Genomic DNA, 24,680 nt, shown 5'->3' on the forward strand with positions numbered 1-24,680 from the left:
GCAATTCTGCCACAGATTAATACAATATTTTTGATTATTTGGAACATCAGTGCAAGTATCAAAATTTTCCATCTATTTTGCATACATAGGCAGTCCACTTCTCAACAAAAAGACCTCAGATCCTTGTCAATTAGAATGTTATGAAATGACGCTACAAAATTTCTGACCATCATCGACAGACATCTCATTCCACAGTAGCTGACTACTGTGTCATGTGTCACTAGGCCTGACCATTACAATATTTTCTTTGATGTCCATCTTTCTTGATGTCCATTCTCATTAATTCTTTTAAGCTGTATGTAATACAGATTCTAGAAACAGCAGATAAACTGTATCTTTTAAGGAAGGTTTTTGCTGATCTAAAACTTACTCAATTGCACTTTTAATAGAAAAAAACAAGACACTGTCCCTCCTAAAAAAAAAAATTACAAAAATTATCATAGATTGTTTTTAATCAGTGTTACATGGGCAACAAAAAGCTATGAGTTTTACCATACTTTGATGGATTAGGGAAAAGCATAAACTATTCACATGGCCTTTTTAAATCAGATTTTTGCAGTAGTTTTCACAATGAGAAGCACATTTCTAATCCCATCAAAATCGAAGATTTCAGCCTCCATAAAGAGATTTTATTGCAATTCATAGATAGCTAGCAGTTATCTATCCAACCTGCAGTTTCTTGGTTTCACAGAATTCATTTTCTTATTGATAATTTAATTCTAATTCTACGTATAAGAATCTGTTACCCTAAACATTACTTGAAACCAATTTCCTTTTATTCTAATGACTTCCCTTTTTTTTTTGTTTGGTTTGACACTTTTTGTTTGAGGCTTTTGATATACAAACCAGCTGTGTTCTTCAAATGCACAATATGATCCTTTAAGATCAGAGGGCTGAACAAGAGAGAAAGGAAAGGAAAAGCTTATAGAGAAGGACACACTAATTCATCACCCAGTCAGTCTTCATTGATTAGGTTACTGTCAAGTCTTTATTTATTCTACCTCTTCCAAAATAGTGATTTCTTCTTGAAGATAAGTTGCATTTCATTTTCTGAGGCAAAGAAAGACAAGGTAGACGTGGAAACAAAAAGCTATGTCCTTTAGGGGAATGATAGTCCAATGTCTACAGCAAGTTAACATGAAAATATCTGATAGACACTTCATGCTTATTCAGAAATAGCAATCTAATAATTATGCAAATCAAACCTTTCTCAGTCAGAGTGCAGGGATTTACATAATTGAGAAATAAACATACAGTTATGGGTCAGTGATGGCACAGCATCAAGGTACTTGAAAGGAAATATCTCAATATCACTGTATTTAAGCCAAAAACATGGAGTTATGGAAGGGCAATAGATGTAGCATATTAAGCCTGAGTCTACAGATATATGAAACCTATGAAAAATCTCATTCTGTGCTCCAGAATAAAGTACAAATCCTCAGCTGCTAAAAGCCTACATAGGTTCACTGATTGAAATGAAACTACATCAATTTCAATAGCTAGAAACAGAGCACTGGTAGAATAGGTCAGTGTGCTGTGCAATCAAGATAAAGACATGGAACCAAGATAAAAGTTCTTAGAGAATTGCAGCCTTTCCCCCCCTCTCCTCCCCCTCACCCCCATTTCCTCAGCAGAATGAATATTGTTTTGAACCAGGATTACCCCTAATGTTATGAAGACCTAATTAATTCTGTACTAGTACTGAAGGTGTGAGTGGAGCAGCAGTCTCACAAGCTCTCTGCTTATGCTACACACCAGCACCCACAGACTTAGTGGCAGATTCTTGGGCAAAATCTTTTTGTCCACAGATGAGATTAAATGATGCTTTCTGGTGTAATCTTCCTCCAGTTACAAGAGTTAACTGCCTGGCCTATTTAGTTTAATTTTAAATTTCACAAATGCATAAAAAGAATGTTGGAAAGTTAAATACTATTTTTACCTTTTTTAGATTTCATTAAGAAGAAGTAGGGGAAAAAATGCCTGTAATAGGAAAAATAAACCTGTCACTTTTCCCAACATTATTAAAAATACTAAAGACTTTGTTACAGGCCTCAAACAGACTATGAGCTAATTTTCAGGTATCTACTAAAAGATTATATAGTTTTCTATGTATCTCTTCAGACCTGAAAGTTTGGACCTCTATTACTGTTTGGCATTTTGAGATTTGTCTTTTCTTCAAGTGAGAACTTCACTACGGTTTTTTCAGCTCAGTTATCCTACTCTTTAAATTATTTAGCTTTCTGCCACACATTGTTTCCACCTCTTCTTTTTTGCTCATGCTGTAATCAATGCATTCAATCCCTTGAGTGTCAGTCAAGAGAAGGGAATTAATGAGGTCACATAATCTTGTCCTATGTTACAGACATTTCTTAAACCATGTAGCAAAAAGAAAGAAAAGCATGCTAGACTCAAGAAACCAGATTACAAAAAACCACATATAGTCTGTGTTTGTTTGCTGGGACAGGGAGCTGGAAGAACCGGGAAAGATTTTCCAGAGTGAAAGATGACTATTAACCTTTTCTGGAACCTCATTCATTATATCACAGAAGATGTAGGAATTCCCAGTTTGAGAAAAATATCTTTGTCCTTACTTTTAGGATTTGTTACTTTCCTGTTGAAATTTCTTCCACATGCTTAGCCAAAAGAGGTCTATCCTTTAATTCATCTGTTAGCTTGATTGTTTTCCTGTTTTGCAAAAGCCAAAATCAACCCACAGGATGATTTCTCTTTCAGTGGCTGAAACATATTTAAAGGCAACTGAAATAACATTATCACATCAATAATGAATGTACATATTGGGGTTTTTGCTGTGCATAGTCTGTTTCCTACCCGTTGGGTTACAAGAAATTTTCCTGAAAATCTTTGTTTTCCTCTGTCCACTTTCTCTTTGAATTGTTATTTCACAAGCAGTTAGAAAAACACAATGCAAAAGCATCACAGAAACTACACTTCTTTAAAAATTCAACCAAAATATGTGTTCTCATTTGTCAATATGAAACATACATTTCATAATTATAAACTACTGGTTATAATAAAAATCTGCTATATCAAAATATTTCTATTAGGCAGACTCAAAAAATATAGCAAATATAAAATAAAGGAATGACACAAAGTGCCACATTAAAAGAGAATGTGTACCATACAACATATTAATTAGGCTTTATATCAGCACTGATTTTGAAAGGAATGTATTTTCTCTTTTTAAGTTGTAACAGGTTTTTTTATATAAACAGGAGAATTTAAATACAAGGAAGATATTTTTATGCCAGTGATATTCAGTGACTTTCCACTGGCCTCATACTAGTGTTTTCTGCCTCATGTTTGTCCTACTTAATCTTACTAACTTGAATGTTTCTGCAGTAAATTTAGCAAAAGCTATTATTTATTTTAACAGAAGCTATAAATTAAATCTATTTCCACTCTAATCTGAAAGATCATATAAAATGTGGGCATTTGTTTTCCTTTCATTCAAGATGTTTGAAAAAAAAATATAATCCAGAACTGAGTCAAAAAAATCCCTCTTCTCCTTAGCTGCATAACTTACATGCAGTTCATATATTCATAAAATCATGGAATTGTTAAGGTTAAAGTAGGAAAAGATCTCTAAGATCATTAATTTCAACTGTTTAACTAACCCCTTTGTGGTCATCACTAAACCATGTCCCCAACTACCCAACCCACACACCTTTTGAACATTTCCAGGATCAGTGATTCCACCAGTACCCTGGACATTCTGTTCCAAAGTTTCAACACTATTTCAGTGAATAGATTTTTCCTAATATCAAACCTAAACCTTCTCTGGCACAATTTGAAGCCGCTTCTTCTCGTCGTGTCACTCTATTACTGGGGAGAAGAGGTGGACCCCCATCTGGCTACAATCTCCTTTCAGGTAGCTGTAGAAAGCAGTAAAGTCTTCCTTGTCCCTTCTTTTCTCCAGGCTCAAAAATCCCAGGTCCTTCAACTGCTCCTCATGTTTCCAGGTGAAGAATTGCTAGCCTCTAGTGGGCTAATACAAGGATAATTTTGCAAAATCATTAGGCCATGGAACTGCACAATCAAAAGTTAAGATAAACATTAACCAAGGAGAGGAATAAGAAATTACACTTCATTGATCGAAGGACTCACAAAATAATGGACTAGACCAGATATGTTAACTTCTCTCCTAATTTGAAAAAAATAGCACCAGTTCATCATATGTTTGGAAAAATAACACCTGTTCATAACCACCAGAAATAACCAACAACACCCTCAAGACAGAAGAAGCTATGTGCTGATGGAACGGAATATATTTTAATGGCTTTGGGGAAATTATCTTCTGGGAAAACCTATGAATAGGTATGTGAAATATAGTATGCAAACTGGAGCTTTTTCCATACTCAGCACATAAAACAGATGGAGCTATCCCCTGTATATCTGACGTCACAATGAAGAATGGCCTGCTCCCAAGTACAAAAATTGTAATCTTAGGGAGTTTGCTTTTTTGCTGGTTTTTGGCAGCACTCATAGAACTTGTGCTCCCTATTTTTCCCCAGCTTTCATGACCTTCTTCAGATTGGCTCCAGCTCCTCAAATTCTTTCTTGTAGTGAGGGGTCAAAAACTGAATAAAGGATTCAAGATACACTACCACCAAGTACAGGGAAAGGATCCCTTCCTAGTCATGCTTGGCACACTATTCTTGATATTCTCACTAACAGTGGCAACATAAAATCACAACTTAGCTTCTATGCTAATTAACAGCTGCAAATGTTTTTCTTATCTTGCTTTTCTAATTGTAGTAGATTTTGCACACCTCCTTACATGGCATCTGCAGCAGTACCAGGCTGCTGGACAAAAGGAAAGAGAAAACGTCCACAGCTCCAAAAGTAGTAGCAATCAAGACCTTGGCAGTAACATATGGCAAAGACAGTGAAAGTACTGTAAATAAACACTAAAAGATGATTTTAAATTTCACCTTGTAAGTTTTTTAATTAAGAGAGAAATCTAGTTTTTTACTTCCTGGTGGCTCCTCCTGGCTAAATTTTAAAAGACAGGCAAGATGTGTGGTTGAGGTTTACAGTGCTTAAACAAGTTTACATTATTCAAACAGGTGGTGTTATAAGGTGAATTAGGAACCCACAGTTTACCAACAAATTTTCATTTCCTTTTTGGTCACAACTCCCAGCAAAATAATGATACTGATCTTAACAAAACATTTGATTCTCTTGCTCCAAAATGCATTTCTCTAGCAAACTGATTAATTTCTGAGAAGTGAAAGCTTCACTCTATGTGCTTTTTATTTTTCTGTATAAAAGGGGAAAAAAAATCTAATATTTAACTGACTAATCAAATTCACTCTGAAATGTAAAGAGTTCATAAAATTAATGTTTCTAACTGATATTTGTATTTATCATTGTACTGGATTCAGCCAGGATGAAATTTAACTTCTACACAGCCTTTTGGGGGGCTATGCTCTGCGTTCAGGGCTAGAACACTGTTGGCAGCACACCTGTTTTTTGTTTATTGCTGAACAGTGCATGCTTGCACAGCCTTAAGGCTTTCTCTCTTCTCCCTTCTCCCCTGTGAGCAGACTGAGAGTGGAGGGTACATAACCAGAAGAGGTGACCAGATCTGGCCAATGCATCATGTCCTACCATATGACATCTTGCTCAGCAATGAAAGTTCAGGGAGATGAGGAAGGGGGGATCTTTGTGGTTCTGGTATTTGTCTTCCCAAACAGCCATTATGCTTTTGCCCTGCTTCTCAGGGAGCAAAATCTTCTGGGGAGTGTTAGACAATCCTCAATTTCCTTTTCCGTGCAGATTTTACTTTTCTTACTAAAATGTCATTGCCTCTATCTATGAGTCTTCTCATCTTTTTTCTTTTTTGTCCACATTCTAAAAATGTGAGTGAAGAGCTAGGAGGATGTTTGCTGGGGCAACCCACTAAACTTACTCTATGATTTTACATTATTTTTTGCTCTATTCGTTCACTTTAATATTTCCTCTCTACTGCTTACCTTCTCTGATTAATGTATTCAGTGGAAAATCTTGACTTTTTGCCTTCCCTCCCCCTTCCCCTTCATATTTCCCCGTGGAAAAGTGTGTTTGAACATTTTAAAAATACAAGGATAATTCAATGAGACAAATGAAACAATTATGTGTGTCTCTGATGACACACAAAATTAAGATTCTTAAGCAGAATTATAAGATGTTTCATTTTCATAGAACCACAGAATGTGCTGAGTTGCAAGGGATCCATCAGAATCATTGAGTACAAATCCTGGCCCTGCACAGGACCCCACAAAAGTCACACTGTGAGTGTGAGCATTGTGACTGAGAGCATTGTCCAAATGCTCCCTGAACTCTGTCAGGCTTGGTGCTGTGACCACTTGCCTGGGGGAGCTTGTCCCAGTGCACAAACACCTTCTAGATGACAAACCTTCTCCTGATATCTAACCTAAATTTCCTCTGACTCAGTTTCAGGCAGTTTCCTTAAGTCCTGCCACTGATCAGTATTCTGAGAATGGGAGAAGGCATATGTTTAAGGTTTGAGAATTATGTAAGAATATTCATATAGATATCCCTTCACAATCTCATAAAAAAACACAAGGACTTACCTTTGAACTTAATTCACAATTTCCAAAAATATAATCTGATTTTAAAGTGGAATATTTCATGATGGCAACATAATAAACATGAACAATATTTTACATAAATATTTTTTACATGAAAATTTTCCTGTTGCAAAAAGAGTTTCTTCAAAATGAAGCATATTCATTTTGCTTCATTGCTAATAAGTGAATGAAGTACTTGTGGAAAACTGATAATATGGAGACCCCTTAAAGTTCTATAGTAAGAAATTTGTTAAAATGTAAACCATGCAACTTCCCCTTGAGCATTTCAATTATGATGAGACGAATCAAGATTTGTCAGTAAGCAACATGATGAAAAATCACCAGTGTGGGCATTCATAGAAAACCAGCACATTTTCTGTACATGCTTGAGTATGTGACAAAACTCTACTGTTGCTCCACACAGCAGTAGCACATAGCAGTAGCAGTAGCACGTGAAGCACGCACAGCATGATGCATGCCACTTTATTCACCAACATATAAAATAAAAAAAAGAAAGAACAAAATAAAAAAAATTTAAAGGGGGTAGTGGCTGTTACTCAAAGCAATAAGACAGAGTAAACATCCTAGAATCAATGCAAATACCATTGAGAGAGAACTGCAGATATTACAGAGTAAATGAGAATTGTTTAAGAATGAAAAATGTTGCTGATGGTATGCATAAGGGAATTATGTATAAGGACAGGAAAAAATCTATTTAAGGGCAACCTTGGTACAGAACAAAACAAATAAAAATGTTTGCTGGGTCAATCCACTCACTCTATGATTTTACATGATTTTTGCACTATCCACTCACTATACAAAAAAAAAAAGGGGGAGAAGGAGCTTCCTAATTGTCAGAATATGAAGCTTGACAACAACATTTGAAAGCATTAATAACGTGAACTTGGGAAAAGGGAAAGGATGTCATGACATTTTCCTTTTTCCTTGGCAAGGAAAACATGCATTCATAGATTTTGAAAAAAGTTATATCTATCAGAAGGCAGGTTGATGAAGCAATTTTTGCAATAAGACATATGAGTCTTCCCACAAGAACAAAAAATTTAATTTTAAAAATTATTCTTAGAGGTTACCATAAAATAATTTTGTAATATAAAACTATAAGTCTGGACAATTTTAAAATAATTTTGAGTAGCCAACTTATTCAACATTCAGTTAAGACCAGGCAGTCAAGTCAAGAAATACAGTGAAGAATGGGGTGAATCAATTACAAACTTCATCAACACGTTCTCTCAATGACTTGTAAGTTTTGTATGACCTCTTAGAGGATTTTTTGGTTAGCACAAAAATTACTTGGCATGTGGCATTAACACCTATGCTGGTTTACAAAAACAATGAAAACTAAAACACTTCCAATAGCCGCTTAAAAAAGAAAACAGCAGCTGCTGACTTCAAATAAACAGAGCACTTGTTCTGCTACTGTTTACCCAGCTATATCAATCTAAATTCTGTGGCTGCTTTCTTTTGATATCTTCATAATTTTTCAACAGATATATTAGTAATATCAAATTATAACTTCTTTTATAAGAAAGAACTATGTTTTTAACATGAAAAATTGCAAGAAAGTAGTAGTTTTGTATAGTTGAAAAAAGGAAAATATTAATGTAATTTTTTTAATTGTCAAGAAAAACAATAAAACAACCACGTGAAATTTACGCATCCATTACATAAGTCAGGCTACTTCCTATATGACATTAAAGCTGTAGTAATAATCACATGGTACTCCTCTCTCTGTTTCCTATCACATGATAATTTCTGCAGATCTCTCCATGTAATTGGTGTGGAAGGGAGAAGAGTAGGGGATAGCTCACATTTCTGAAAACAAATCTTACCCCTCAAGCTGAATCAGCAAGTTTCAGAAACCTCACAGAAGAAAAGTCACTAAGATTGGTGTTTCAACTACTCTAATGAAAGGTTCACTGAGACAGAGTGAAACACTACAGGAGTGAGAAAACACAGGGGACACCCCTTTGTGGGACAGTGGGGTCTGAAAGACAATTTGGCTAGAAATTGGTCACAGAGTTCTTACACTATGAGTTACAGTCACTACAAGCCCAAGTAGTACACGGAATCCAGAGGATATTTACAGCTTATGAATCTAAAGACATTGCCACATAGAAATGGAGGAGACAGTCATAGGAAATGTGCAAGCTGGAGGCAAAGTGAAACTATTCACTAGAAAGTGAACAGCTCAAGAGCTATTCAAAAAGCTGCTTGCAGTATAAGGATGATGATACTGTAAATTCACATTTACTTTTTATTTTTGTCATTTTATATAAGGATTCTGGAAGTCGAGGAAAGACCTACAGTACACTTGACAGTCTTTTCCACAGTGCTGGAAGTTTCATGTAGATACCTTAAACTTATTTATCATGCCAAATAATCCCTTTCAATCAATTTCATTGCTACAGTGCACTTACTGCTGTAGTCTTCTCCCTTCAATTCTATTCAAACACCTGATTGAAAAGAAAAATAATGTGAACATAATATTCATGCTATTTTCTTTAACCAAACTGATCTGGACAGACACTAAAATGCTGGCAAGTGTCTAGCCTAAGGCTTGGTACTGTAAAAGAAATTAATGTATATGAGTGTATGTAATTTCCTGAAAATTTCTACCACGACATCAAAAGTCAAAGCAGATAATGGGAACACTTTTCCCTTGGCAAAATGCCACTGAATTCCAAGGCAAGACCTATATGGAATCAATCATTCTGTGCTGCATAGCTTCCTTTCTAATAAACCTTTCTACAGCTAATGTATGGCAAGTCTTTATATTAAAGTGCTGGATATTACAGTAATCTTCAGAAGCACTACAACTTGGGAGCAAAATCTTTTATTCTAAAGTATACTTATGAAACACAATTCCTAATCATTTGATCAAAATCTTTCTAAAGTGGTCGTGAAATGGGACTAACAGAAAGGTATAACATAGATTTTTGTGCCTCTAGGCCATAACACCAATCCCCAGGATAAGGCAAAGAGCTATACATGTAGCATTTGTGCTGGACAAGACATTTTCAGCAGCTGCACGCCAATCCTGGGCATGCATCCTCTCTCCAGCCAGGCAAAGAAAGGACAGGAAATGCCAATGAACCAAGGTGCTCTCCACAGCTTGCCCTACTATCAGTGCATTTTGCAGAACCACAACAAGCAGGGTTAAACAAGAGAATTTAAGATTACTGGATGGGTGAGAACTGTGCTTTGTGAATGTGGGCATTTGTGTGGGAACAGTTAGCCAGATTCTCCCAGGATTCAGAATAAGATCAAGGTGTACAGTAAAAGTAGGGAGAAGAGGCTGGAGGCTGCTACCTGTCTCCCATGTTTGACAGCATCTGTCAGCTCCAGCTACTCGAGCCTCTTCTTCGTTCATACCACTTGTGGTGCCGAAAATATGTCACATTAAAAATCTCAGCCAGACCAGAAAGTAAGTCTCCCCTGCACTTAGCTGCCATTTCCTCAGCACTTTGCTGTCAGACAGAAGACGTATGAGTAGGTAGCTTGCTTGTCACCACAAAAAAGTCTTCCAGATACACCACTTGTCTCACTATCTGCCCTTACAGACAGCCTCTGTGGTCCCCCATGTGCCCTACAAACTAGGAGCAGTTTGCATCTGGCTGAATTGGAAATGGCCTTTCACTTACCTTTAGACTCCTCATTCCATGTCTATATGTGTGACATGGCAACAATAGTACATTTCCTGCTCACATTACAAAAGACAAAAGAACAATACTAAGCCATGGCAGTTTCTACCAACAGGTGTAAATTGCTATGCTTCCTATGTACAATTACAGCCTCTCTAAAATGAAAATTAACATTTCTTGCCACAAACAGAGGACCACAGAAATTCAGAAAAAATTACCTTCCTGCTTCCCACAGTGTAGTACTTAAAATATAGATTTTTTGTGTCTTAAAGTGAAAAAAAAGAGGAGCAGCTAAATCTTCTGGGCTAGAAATATTTCTAAAACTTCAGAAAGCCAAGCTCATACAAGTTTGGAGGCATACTTTTTTTATAGACCACTGGTAAATGATAAATTCATTGTCTTTCATGCTGAACTTAGAGCTACATGGACTAGAGAGAGCCTATAGTCTTTTTTACATTAAAGAGACAATCTCTGTGATTGTGAAATGCTACACTTTGTTTACCATCTCTCTCAAAAACAAAAAAAGTCCTACAGCCTCTATTGTCCCTGCAATACAGGATTTCTGCTAGCCAGTCAGTCCTTGTTTTTTTGCCAACAAATGCTAAAATTTTACCTGCAGGAATAGACAGATAAAGCTAAATGCTAACTTGTTGTCAGTACATTGCTTTTGGCCACAGTTGTTGCTGTATCTGGATGCAGGCTTCCAGAATGCCCTTTTTGGTCAGAATGAAGACAAATAGTAGGTTCTTAAATACAAATGTATTTTAAAGCTGCATAATAGATAAGTAATAAAATATTAAGGGTGAAATGTAGAATGAGATATGATGAAAAGGTAAAACAAGGAAAAATCATCCTTGATAAAGGTGTTTGATAAGACGTAACCTTGACTGTAATAGTGAACACAATTTCAAATTATACAGGACTAACTTAGTCTTCTTTAATCTGTTTTGTTCTGTTATTGTTTAGTTTAGTTTCCATTAAAACTACCTCTATTTGCAGTTTCGATAAAAATTGTGCTCACGCTTCAAAAGACCTACATAAAACATAAAACTGGAGAGACTCCATTTCTAAATAGCAATTTGACAAGATAGCCAGAGCAATTATAGGGAGGAAGAAGTGCATAACCCACACACAAATTCCAGTACCTTTGAAATAAAAAGCCTCTTGAGGTAATCTGGTACAGTCTGAAAACCCTTCAGACGTGGAAGGATAGACCTGTTAATATACTGCAACATTAACAGAGAGTGAATAGAAGTCACAATACATTTTGAAATTAAAAGGTATTCCTGACTGAAGATGTACATTTCTGATACTTTTCAAAACTACTATCTCATGTACCATGCAACTATTTTCTCTCTAAATTTACCTAAAATAACAACTGACCGAAAAACAAATGAAAACTTTGAAGCTTAAGATCCATGTAGCAATATAAATTAAAACCCTTCCAAAATTCTCAAGTCTACAATCATGCCTCTGAAACAATAGAAGATTACTCATTTAATTCAGAAACCCCTAGAGAAATCTGTTTTGTAACATTTTTTGGACTTTATCTTTCCTAAAGCCTCAAGCCTTTTCCTCTATTCACACCATTTATCCTGAAAATACCTTATATTGCCTCCTAGAAATTTAGAAAATTAAAAAGGAGAAAAATGCCACGAAAGTGGAAGGCCTTAAAAAAATCTGAGCCTTGCACTTTGGATTGCAGTAATACATTGAACCATATTTCAAAGTGCATATACATCAGTGTTTCCTTCCACTCAGCTGACCCTTGATGCTGTACAAATAATTAAAGCCTTAAATTTATTTTTTTTAATGTTGAAAATACAATAATAGTCACCATTTTCCCTTAAATAGTCTATATGGTTTGGTTAAATTAAAAATTCCAATGGAAAACTTGTTGAGAAATGCTTATCTCTCTCCAAAAAAGTATCTGAATCATCAGCGAATTCTCAGTCAGTGGTTAATATGTCTTGGGTTTTCTTTGTTTCTGATATTTTTATGTTATGTGGTTTTCAAATAAAATATAGAAATATATTGTAAAGAATTCACTGGGAGCTTTGAGGAAGCCAGATATGAAAGCTGTTGAAGTTAGTAACTTCACAGAGTACAAGGAATGGACTGCAATTCCCAGAACATGGCAAGTAAACTGCAATACTTAAGTATAACAAACATGGTTGACAGGTTTTTTTTCCAGAGTTCATTCCTATTCCAAAATTACAGAGGTGCCACTTACAACTGTTACTCTGATAGTTCACAGCAGCACTTCCCATGTGTATCTGCTACATTGATTTTAAATGGACCAGAAAATGTCAGGAGCCAGCAAATGCGTAACCTACAATGGATAACCTACAACTACTCCACAAGCTGGTTGCTAATGAGGCAAGGCTGTAGTTTGGTGAACGCTTATTTCAGATGAAATGCTTTACTAAACCCCTTTGTGATAGTAGAAACAGACAGAGAATTTACCAGAATTAAAACACCCAAAAAATTTAATCCACATTTAATCCATAAACCCTGAATGGCAGCAGAGCCTTCTAATAAAACAACTACTCCTGCCAGTTTTATGTCATCAGGACACTTGTTGAAGATATACTCTGTCCCATCATCATCATAATAATTAGTTACTAATTAATTACTAATTAAGTTATTAAACAGGCTCAGACTCAGTATTGTCCTTGGGGATCACCAGTTGATACTGGCCTCAAATTAAAGTTTGAGCAACTGACCACCACACTCTGGGCCGGGCCACCTTTCCACCAGGCCAGGCATTTCAATGTGGAAGCCTATCAAACTGGCCAGGCATGAGCTCCTCCAGATGAAGCCACACAAACCATGATCTTCTTGTCAGTATGCCTAGAAATAGTTTCCAGGGACTAAGGTGACCTTTGCTTTCTGTCGGTATTCAGGCATTTCTCCCAGGCACCACGGTCAATCATTGCAAGGCATTGTTATTGCTGGGAAGGGAAGTTCTGGGCAGGGAAATGCAGGGAAGTTCAGGGGAGCTCAGGGCAGGGAAGGGAAGTTCAGGGCAGGGAAATGCAGGGAAGTTCAGGGGAGGGGAGGGCAAGCAGGCCAGGCCAGGCCAAGGCAGGAGAGAGAAGTTGAGGGGAGAGTCCTGAAGTTTTTTCTCAATCATTCTGAAACTGAAAGTGCCAAGTATTTTAGCTTAATAAAAGATATTCTTCAGCTAGTCCAAAGGGGAAAAGGAACCATGGGACATCTTCTGAGCAGAAACTTTTCTATAGGAAGACTTTCTAACATATACAAGACGTACTTATAGCATAAAAGCAGATGTATATTTTTTATCCATATCAAGGTGTCATCAAGGATCACTTCAATGCAGTTAAAATGCTATTGCTTTCTTTATACTTTCATTCCTGAATCATGAGGTACCATGATATGCCAAAGTGTTCTTTAACAGACAGCTTCCTTAGCTATAGAGAAAATAAACCTGCTAATACAGACCTCTTTAAAATGTAAAAAAAAAACCATACTTACTTTTTTTTTTTTTTTAAACTGCTTAATCTTCTTGAGTTTCCTGTTTCTATCAAGTGTTGCCAGTAGCGGTTCCTGAAGTGGCCAACATGTGACCACTGAACTCACCTTCTCTGAATGCCCTCAGGGCAAACGGATGACTTGGTATAGTTCTCTGGGGCAAGGGCAGCACCACAAGCTTGGGATCAACTTATTTTCAAATATTTTTCTTGACAAAAAGTTGTATAGATACCACAGCTGAAAGATCATTACAGTTTTGAAATCAGCAAACATTGAATAAGAATGAAACACTGAATAATATTTTATCAATTTAGAGCCCTACAGAATAACAAATTGGTTTTTGCAAATGTGGTATTTTATGTCATTACATAATACAAAGGCTCAAAGGGTGACTGTGCTACAAATTGCCTGAACCTATGTAACAAATGAAAATGAAAATGCAATGTTGTATATGTTAATTTGAACTCAAATATTGCTCTTGTATAAACTAAAACTGATTTTCAGTTCTCTAAGATTATATTCTTCTTTATAGATCTATTCACCAGGATTTGACAGCTAATTTAATTACTTTATAAATGTCACTGTTGATTTTAGGAAAAAGCTGGAAGTATTAATGAAAAATAGAAACTCTGAACATAGCCAAGGCAATATGTTTAAGATACAATTGCATTTTAGATATAAAAAGCATCTTTACTAAGATTTTGCTGAACCTTGAGTAGTTACGTTGCAGCTGGTAAGAAAGCAGAAACTTCCAAGGAGTAATAAGAGACAGTAATGATCCTTTCATATTAATGACAGTCAGCAGATAATGAAAACACTATGCAAATCACCTATTTACTCAGCAATACCAGAGCTGTTAATGGACCAGTGAAGTGGAGAAGAAAACAAGCTGTAGTAGAGAATGCAGTCACAGCTGGAATCAGCCCAAGTAGCAGATTCAGCTGTTGAAAAGAGAGGAGACTCTTCCTGAATTACTCAGTGTATAGTAGTTACTCTAGAAGTACAGAACCAGAGTTATGCTGAGTTACAGTTGTATTTATGAGGAACAGTTCAAATGAGGTCTCAAAATCAGGAGAGAAACCCTTATTTTCCAACCTCCTTCCATCCATTATAAAGCAGGAGCTAATCTGTGCAGAAAGTGACGCGAAAAATCATGAACACTGTTAGTAATTGCTGGCTTCTCACTGAGAGTTGCTGAAGTACCCATTTGCCATCTGAACCTCTCCAGAGAAGTTTGCTGTCTACCGGGGGCTCACAGTTCCAAGGTCACTAAGAGGCTGCCACACCTGGTAAAACCAGAGGACTCCCATGCACTCCTACTTTTCCATACAGGGCCGAATTGGGCTGCCACAAGGAGTTTGCAAAGTATCAAAAGGGGCTTCAGGGGGTGAATAGATCAAGAGAATGGTTGACTGCATGGCTGGTGCCATGCTTGGGGTTTTGGCTTCTATGATCTAGGATTCACCCTTGAGAAACAGCTGACAGTCAATGGGGCTCAACTGACTGGGTGAGATGAGCATGTTCTAGGAAGGAAACTGGCTGGACTTCTTGGCAGAGCTTTAAGCCATATTCAGCAAGGGAAAGGGATATATTTCCAAGTGTCAGAGAGGAACAAGGAAACAGCAGTATTTCCAGAAAACAGCAAGGAAATACCTGTAAATCATCAGCAAGGAATTAGGGAAGGATTCTCCCAAAAGATGAAGAGATCTCCAGTGCAGAAGGGGCTATATGTATGCAGGTCAGAAAATAAATTCCAAGGAGAGGGTACTCCCACCTCTGGCAGATGAGAAGGGAAATCAGTATCAACAGATATGGAGGATGTAATACTCAAAAAGCTCTTTGCTTTAAACTTCTCCCACCACCAGACATCCCATGTCTCTTAAGCCCCCGAACACCTAGGTGGGGTGGGGGAGCGAGTTCTCTCCCACTGTCAATGAAAAGCAGGCTTGAGATCACTTGATGAAGCCGAATAATCACAAGTTTACAGGACTAATGACATGCATCTGGGGTCCTGAGTGGTCATGCTCTTGCCAAGTGCTTCTCCATATCCTATTTGAAGAGTCGTAGTGATCAGGTGAAATCTCCAATGCTTGTAAAAACGGAAACATCACTCCTATTTTTAAAAAAGGGAGAAAAGAAGAACAGAGAACTGCAGACTGGGGAGTCTCACTAGTCTCACTTCTATGACTGGGAAGATCATGCAGCAGATCCTCCAAGAAAATATTTTAAGGCACATAAAATACAAGGAAGTGATCTGAGGCTGCCAACATAGAGACTACCAGTAGCAGAGAGGGGTTGAATGGGCTGGGCTGACCCTGCAAATTCCAGACCCCCTCCCTCAAACCCTCAAGCCCTCAAGCTAAAGGTGATAACCCTTCTGCTTCTGGCTCCAGCTGAACCGAGGCTCCACAATAATATGGGTGGTATGGAATTAAACAGTCCGAGAAACTACATCCCTTTTTTTCTATAACCACAACACTAAGGGCAAATTTTGCCTGACCAAACTGGTGGCCTTTTGTGATGGAGTAACTGTAATGGTTGACAAGCAAAGACTGACCAATGTCATCTATCTAGACTTCTGTGTGGCCTCTGACACTGATTCACACAACATCCTTATCTCCAAAATGAAGACCAATTGTCTTTGAAGCGGACATGGATTTGAAGGTTGGACTGCTTGGTAGGTAAGGATTTGCTGGACAGACACATCCAGAGAACTGAAGTCAGTGTGTGGGTGGAGCTGATGACTGTCAATGTTCCTCAGGGCTCTGTGCTCTTCAATATGTCTTGATTACACAGACGGTGAGGTCAGGCTCTCCCTCAGCAAGTTTGCAGATGAAACAAAGCTGACTGGAATTGTTGACACACCTGAAGAATGAGTCCCAGAAGAACCAGGACAATCTTGAGAAGTGTGCCTGTGAGAGCCTCATGGGATTCGACAGGGCCAAGTGCAAGGCGGTGCACCTGGGTCAGGGCCATCCCAGACGTGAGCACAGATGGAGAAGTTGTTGAGAGCAATCCTGATGAGGACTTGGGAGTTGTTGGGAAATGTTGGACATGAGTAAATAGCATGAACTCACAGCCTACAAAAACCAGCTGTGTCCTGAGCTGCATCAAAACCAGAATGTCCAACAAGTTGGAGCAGGTGATTTTCTCCCTCTCCCCTGTCCTTGTGAAACCCCACATGGAGTGCTGCATCCAGCTCTGGGGTCTTCAGCACAACAAAAAGGTGAACCTTTTGGGAGAGCCATAAACACAAGCAGAGAGCTGTCCTCTATGAAGACAGGCTGAGACAGCTGGGTTTGGGCAGCCTGGAGACCAGAAGTCTTTGGTGAGATCTTATGGCAAATTTGCACTATCTTAACAGGACTTAAAAAAGGAGAGAAAGCTATTTTTTGTGCAATCTGATGGTTTTAGGTCAAACTGCTAACCATTTTAAAATTTATATTAGAATTAAATTAAACATTAGAAGAAATTCTTTACTCAGAGTGTGATGAGTCACTGGAACAGAGAAATTGTGAATGCCCATCCCTGAAAATGTTCAGTGCCAGGTTGGGTAGAGCTTTAAGTAACCAGGTCAAGAGGAAATTGTCCCTACCCATGGCAGGGAGAGGTGAAACTAGGTGATCTACAAGGTCTTTTCCAACCCAAGCCATTCTATGATTCTATGAAATCTTCCACAAACCAGGACCTAAAGCCTACCTCATCAAGAAAAGGCCATTCCAGTTTTTATTTTGCTTGGTGCTTCCTTTGCAGAAAGTAAACACAGTAAATCAGTTCTTATGTTTCATAAATGGTCAAGAGGGAAAAAAGAAAACAATGTATTGTACAGTGTTAAGAGTAAACTAAGCCAATATCTGTCGCAAGACTATGCTATTCCTAGACATTTGTTAATTAAATATGAGGTGATTTGCTATCCTTATAAGTTTGTCTTCCTGGCTGTCCTTGGAAACAAGGCCACAATACAGAATAAGGAAAAGGAACAAAATTAATTATGATTTTCTGATTTACTTGTGCACATTGAACCCATGAGTATTCTAGAAGACATATTTCAATGACTCCCAGTCTTGCTGCTTTGAAATAGCAGCTACCTGTAAAGCAGAACAAAGTGTTGAGTTTTAGGAGGTGTAGTGTTTGGCAGCTGTAGAAAATGCAGTGTGAAAGAAAAAGCACATTATTTTCCTCAAGGTATCTAAGTACCTAACATCAGAAGCGTGTAAATGACATAAATTGTCATTGTACACAAAATTGCCATCATTCATAAAATTATTCATTTTCAAAAACTGAAAAAGTATTAAACATGCCAATAACAGAATTCTCTTTGCTAGTGTTGTTTCCTAATGAAAGGTAATAGTTTAAATTATAATTGCTAATAAAATTGCAAGTAAGTAAAAAAGTAATACAATTAGATCTAATTCAAAATTAGGTACCTTTTGATATGCATATTTTTTTATTGTAGTGGAGGACTCTAATAAAGTTATATTTAACATCATATGATAAATGTGCAAAGGACATAGAAGTATGACTCAAATGGCATTATGCTGAAATTAGGTATTTCAGCAACAACTGGCAGCTGGCATTACCCCCTGCATGTCTTAGGCGTAATGGAGACCATTGTATGCCATCTTCCCATTAAAACAAAGGTATTTAAAAATTTCTGTTAACAACGGTGACAAAAAACATTCTTATCTATGGATAACATCTGGGGAAGTAATGTTCTTCAAGAGCTAGGAGTAAAAGCTTTCAGCATTGTGGAGGACTTGGGGGTACTAGTGAATGTAGAATAGACCATGAGCTAGTTATGTGTTCTTGCAGCCCAGAAAACTAGCCCTATCCTGCAACAAAAGGAGCAAGGCTAGCAGGTCGAGGGAGGTGAGTCTCTATTCTGCTCTCCTGTGACTCCACCTGAAGTACTGCATCATTCTCAGCACAAGAAAGATGTAGCCCTGTTAGAGTAGTTCCAGAGGAGGGCTACAAAAATCACTGAAACACCTCTTCTTGGAGGAAAGAGCTGAAGTGCCTCTCATTTGAAGAAAGGCTGAGAGAGTTGAGGTTGTTCAGCCTGGAGAAAATTCTTATTGCAGCTATTCAATATAAATAGGCTTGTGAGAACATTGGAGAAAGACATTTTTGACAGGATTTTAAGTGACAAGACAAAGGGTAAGTTTCAGTAAGAAAATGAAATATGGTAGATTTAGTTTTAGACTGGATCTACAGAAGAAATTCTTTATGACAAGCTTGGTGAGTCACTGGATGTTTTGGGTGCCCCATCACAAGGAATATCGTCGGTCAGCTTGGACAGGGCCTTGAAATACCTGATTTAATGAAAGATGCTCCTGCCTATGAGAGAGTGATTGGGATAGATGATCTTTGAATGTCCCTTCCAATTGAAATCTGTGATTCCATCAAAATTGGATTGAAAGGTGTCTGAAGTCAAGTTGGAGAATAGTATTTGGACCCCCTGTATTTGCATTTTTCATTACTTAATTGCTATAGATTTTTTTTTCGGAACATGTTAACCTGAACTTAAAGAGTGTTGGTGATTGAGAATTTGTGTTTTATAAGTAATCCCATGGTTACTTTTATAGAAAAATAGACCTTTTCTTTCTAATTCAGATATGTAAATTCAGGTTTTAGTCTTCTGCCTTATGTCTGCCTGCCGCATTATAAAATCCTGCTTCTAGACTGTGATCTTGCATTTATAAATATTGACAAGCAAATGGACTTGTGAACAAAGCTGTTCAATTAACTTTAAAATGTGTGGATTTTATTTATGTTAATTTTTTGTTTCTGTCTCCAAGTTATTTTTGGCACTCTTATCTGTGAACAGCAAAAATTTTTTGGGTAAGATTAGCAGCAATGCTAAGGACTAATACGACTTCTTATTCATGTACTTTCTATTTATATATCCAATACTGATGGTGGTAGAATTTGCACTGGCACTTTTGTTTTGTTAACAAAGTGTTTACATCTCTAGTTTTTTGTAGTTCCAGCTCCATTCTATAAACACAGCCCTCGTAATTTGCATTCCTATAATTTTCAGTGATCATATTAGACTATGAGAGAATTCTAGAATTATAATTTCAACCAAAATCAAAACAGCTCTCTTACAGAAGTTTATTACATCAATATCAATACTTAATTAAGTAAATTTATAATTTCAATAAAAGAAAGTTTGGTAAGATAGTTTCACATTGCCTAATTTCTCTGAGACCACTTTGACACTATTTTATCCTATTTCAATTTCTTTATAATAATAAAAAAAAATTGTTTTCTATTATTCTGCTTCAGACCAATGCCAATTTTTCTATTTTTTTTTAACTTAACCCTGGATCAGAATTTGCTTAAAATCCGCATTAACACCTAGACACCACTTTGAGTGGGTTTCATTTTGATAGTAATATAACTGCAGAAGACTGTAAGTAGGAATAACACACCCACTATTTCAATTTTTTTTCTTTTAAAAGATTGAATGCTAGAATGTTGGAAAGAAAACATCTAAAGTTCTTTTTCCATATGGAAGCCTGAGGATCATATCCTTCATTGCTTTGTGTTTTAAATATGGCTAGTTAAGTGATATTCTACTGCACAAAACTGAAAATAGATCACCCATAACAAAAAACAAAGACGTAAATATTGTCTCACCTAACTGCACTCATAAGTTTAGGACCATTTAAATTCTATAATTTGAGTCTAATTTGAGTCTCAATTCTCAAAGTCTCAAGTTTTAGATTAAAGACATTGCTTTATTAAACAAAAAGTACATGTAAAACTACAGTTCTGAAACTCTATTCTATATACACTTAAATAATTGTATATAAACAGATAATTAAATAACAAGCAAAACAATGTTTTACCAGCCAACTCATTCTTACACTACCTGGAAAATTCCAACAAATGTCCACAAAATCCTGTGATCTGAAACCATTAATATAAGACCTGTATCATCATTTTGCTGGTAGTATTAGCTGACACTGCTTAGTGCCTTAAAATCTTACTTAGTACACTACTATCCTATAAGATTGCTAACCACAGAAATTTCTATCACATCGGCACTTTAAGTTGCAAACAGATTAGAGCTTAAATAGGTTAGAGCTTAAATATGCTTGAATAAAAGGAGAAGTGCTGCAGTTTCCATATGAAAAGCTGTTGAAACTTATCTAAACTGAAAATTCCAAGAACAATTTTCTTGCAGAACAGAATATAAATGCAAACTATGGGCGTGTCTTCATTTGAATATTGTAAATACCTAAATGTGTATTTGGTCTTAAGAAAACAATAATCACATACATTTTCTAAATCAGTCTATCCCCTTTTTTAAAATCAAATCTCTTCCTAAGATCATGTTTTGTGTTTCACTGTTTCAGCTACAACATACAATGTCTTCCTTCTTCAGTTATGTCTGTGTATGTTTAATTACAGTGACTATTTACTTTCAGCTGGTCTACATGCAAATTAGTGGCTGTTGCTGTGAAGTTGAAAATAAACATGTTGACTTAAAATGTGAAACATCATCTTATGAAGGTTCTACTGCTCCTTGTTTTATCTGTAGTTACTTGAAAAGACTACAGAAACAAATAAATAATTCAATATGATTTTGATGTCATTCTGGTCATCTGTATTTTCATGTGTTTACTATTCAGGTGGATAAGAAAGGTTATTCAGATATTCAGTAGAGATCTAGGGATTTTTAATCTTCAGAGCTGGAGACTGAGCATTACTTTTGTAGTGTAGGAAGGAGTAGACTCTGCAAAAAGAGAAAAAAGAAAAAAATCTCAGACTTCGGCTGTGTAATCCAGCACAAATAAATGAAGCCCTTAGCTAGAAACAGCTGGGTTTGGTCTTGTTTCAAAGGTACTCTGCAAATTATCTCTGTGCTAGTTCATAGTTTATAGAAGGTATTTCTTCTACAGTCCGTTTTTCAAAAGCAGCCATTGGCATTATCTATAGCACAAAAGTTCAGAAGCAGGAAATACAAAAGTTATTAATGATCCAAACCCTTCATAAAAAGTAGGGAAGTAAGTTCTGTCTAGGAAGGTAGAAAAACTGTATCCCTGAGCTGCTTTGTCCTAGAAGAGTGTAAACCTGGCCTTTTGTCAATAGGGTCAAATGCATGTTTCAGCAGCCTGTCAGACCTCCACATTTCCTAAGACTGTAGATACAACTCCATCACTATGTATTTTATGGCTGCCTCTAAAGCCAATTTACGACAAAAGTTTTTCCTCCATTTCTTTCTTCTCTCTATTTTAACCACTGTTGTTACCATTATCAGAACCCAGCACTTTTGTAGAAGACTTCAATTTAGAAATAGACAGAAGGAATACTCATATGCACAACTTTTGGATGTTAGGGAACAAAAGTCTGGCATGAGAACATGGAAAGTATTATGAAGTCACACCCTTTCTTTATATTTCTCTTTTAACAGGTTTTGTTGGACCACTAAATAGACCAATTAAATTAAATGCAAGGAATGAAAATCTACTGTAAGATTCATTCCACAAAACATCCTTTCTACACACAAACTATTAAAGGACTTAAAAGGAGCCTATGGGGTATTCTGTCTCACAGGAAACTTTCCCCTTTTAATCTAACAAATCTTAATAAAGAACACTCAAGAGAACAAGGATTTCTCAATGATGGTAAATATAAGGCAGAACAGCAACATGAAGAAACATGTAAAGTTGCAGGTGCTATGTAATAAAGATAAAAGCAGGTATTTTACTATTATTGTACAGTGGTTAAATAGATAGTACCTTGAAGCAGATAACATTGTCAAAGAATATTCTACCAATACAATGAGGCTTTCATATAAATACTGTCCTTTTTGAGGAGGAGAAGTGCTTCTTCAGGAATTCAAAATCACTAATACTAATCCCGAGAGAAGTAAGTAAATCCAAAGAATGAGAATATTCTTTGTGTACACCATCAATCAGTTGAGGTTAAGGCATATACCGACACAATTAATTTTGTATACATTTGTTCAATATCAAAGGTCTTATTAGGGTCCAAACTTTTAAAAAAGCAAATTTGGCATTTCACTGTTAGTCTTATTTATTACCATAAAAGACAACTAGAGTTTAAGGGTATATTGCTAGTCCTCTTAAAAATGAATGGCCACAATATATGTCTGCATTTACATTCAAGATAGCAGAAAGTTTACTGCAAATTTACACATACCCCTTTCCCTTAGGTCTTCAATGTATGCTTTCATAAACTCTTTCTCAACTTGCTCACGTTCACGTTCATTTTCTATAATCTCTTCAGTGTCTTCACACACAATCGTTTCAACCGGACTGTCCTTGAGACTCACAAATCTAGACAGAGATTAACACACAAATTCATGTACACGCAGCTGAACATCACTGGCCATCATGAATGACCATTTAGAATTGCTACCAGAGCCAGAAACAGAAATGTAAAGAACATTAGCTCAATTTTGCACCATGGCATAGTTCGGATACATCTATTATAGAAATACAGATTTCAAATGGAACTTTATAATCCACTTTCCATATGAAAATGATCAGGTTTATCTTTTTTCCATCTATCTACATAAATCACTCTTTGTAATGACAGGTATAGTTCTTTGTTACAGATCTTCTGACTGACTACACTGTAATTTCCCCATCTGTTAATGAGCAATATGAACTTCATGCTAACAATACTGCCTAGCAATCTGGAATTTTGCCAGAACCTTTTAGCTGCAATATGTGCCTCCATTTTTTGGTTATTGCATTGCTTGTCTTTTACAATACATGACAGGTCATGCATTACTTTGTAATTGAAGATATTGTAAAGGTACACTTTGCAAGTGAAAAACTAAGTGGTTACATAAACAACTTATATCATGTGCAAATAAGTGCATAGCATTCTAAAAATTTCTGATTTTCGCTTCAAGAAGGAAAAAAAATAAAAGTTGTTACTTTCAAAAGAACAAATGTTCCAACAAATTATGTGGTTTCCTAAAATTCCAATTCTTGTTTGGCCCAGGTACCCACCAAACACCTCTCTCTGCCCCTCTCTTCAACTAGGCAAGGGAGAATAGCAAATGAAAAAATTGTAAATAAGCTTAATGAGAAAAATAAAACCTATACATAGAAGAAAAGCAAAGCAAAAAAATTACTCTCTACTTTTCAACAGGTAATGTCTAGCCACTTCCTGGAAAGCAGAGACTCAGTATATGTAGCTGGTTTCTTTGGAAGACAAAAACTTCCATAACACATGATCCACCACCCCTCTCCTTTCTTTTAGCTTTATATGCTGAGCATGACATCATATGGAATGAAACACCCCACTGGCAAATTGGAGTCAAGTGTTCTGGCTGGTGTCCCCACCTGTCCTGGCCATGTCCCCTCCCAGCCTCCAGCTCACCCTCAGCCTATGGTGCTTTCTTAGGGGACAGTTGGAGAGACAGCCTTGATGATGTGCCACCACTGTTCAGCAACTGCTAAAAACACTGATGTGCTATCAGCACCTTTCAAGCTAGCAGTGCAAGGAATAGCTCTAAGAGAGGAAAGATGATTCCATTCACAGCTAACGTCACTCTGAGCCAGACCCAGTATAGAGTCTGAAATGGTTCCATAATCAAAAACATGAACATTGCTAGCAGAAGTGCAACATCTCTGTAACTGCAGACTGCAATTTACGTCTTTTAGTCTTTTCCTGCATGCAGCAGTAAGATGGTATTTTACAGCAAAGAACTACTAAACCCATGTGACCTTACCTAACATTTTCCGAACCATGTCTCCCTCTCCCAGCAAGATGCTTTTGTCACCACAGAGCTTATCGGCAGCTAGATTCCAGGCTACTGGTGCCATTCTGAAGCATGGTTTTGCAACCCCAGAGTTAGAGCTGCTATAACCCAGTCTACCCAAGGATAGCACTTTAGACCTAGAGATGCACAATGTGGGTAATTGGTAGATGAAAATCATGA

General features: G+C 36.8%; 1 protein-coding gene across 1 annotated transcript in view; it reads right to left on the bottom strand.

The window, feature by feature from the left end:
* Window positions 1–19,997: 19,997 nt before the first annotated feature.
* LRRC2 (leucine rich repeat containing 2) overlaps window positions 19,998–24,680 on the bottom strand; it is a 75,982-nt gene continuing 71,299 nt past the window's right edge. Inside the window, exons 8-9 of the mRNA XM_059836690.1 lie at window positions 22,925–23,061; window positions 19,998–21,494 (exon numbers count right to left, since the gene is read on the bottom strand). Of these exons, the coding sequence (XP_059692673.1) occupies window positions 21,445–21,494; window positions 22,925–23,061 (187 nt within the window). The 3' untranslated portion in view covers window positions 19,998–21,444. The remainder of the gene's footprint in view (window positions 21,495–22,924; window positions 23,062–24,680) is intronic.

The sequence above is a fragment of the Haemorhous mexicanus genome, chromosome Z, assembly GCF_027477595.1.
Source record: "Haemorhous mexicanus isolate bHaeMex1 chromosome Z, bHaeMex1.pri, whole genome shotgun sequence".
Classification (NCBI taxonomy): Eukaryota; Metazoa; Chordata; class Aves; order Passeriformes; family Fringillidae; genus Haemorhous; species Haemorhous mexicanus.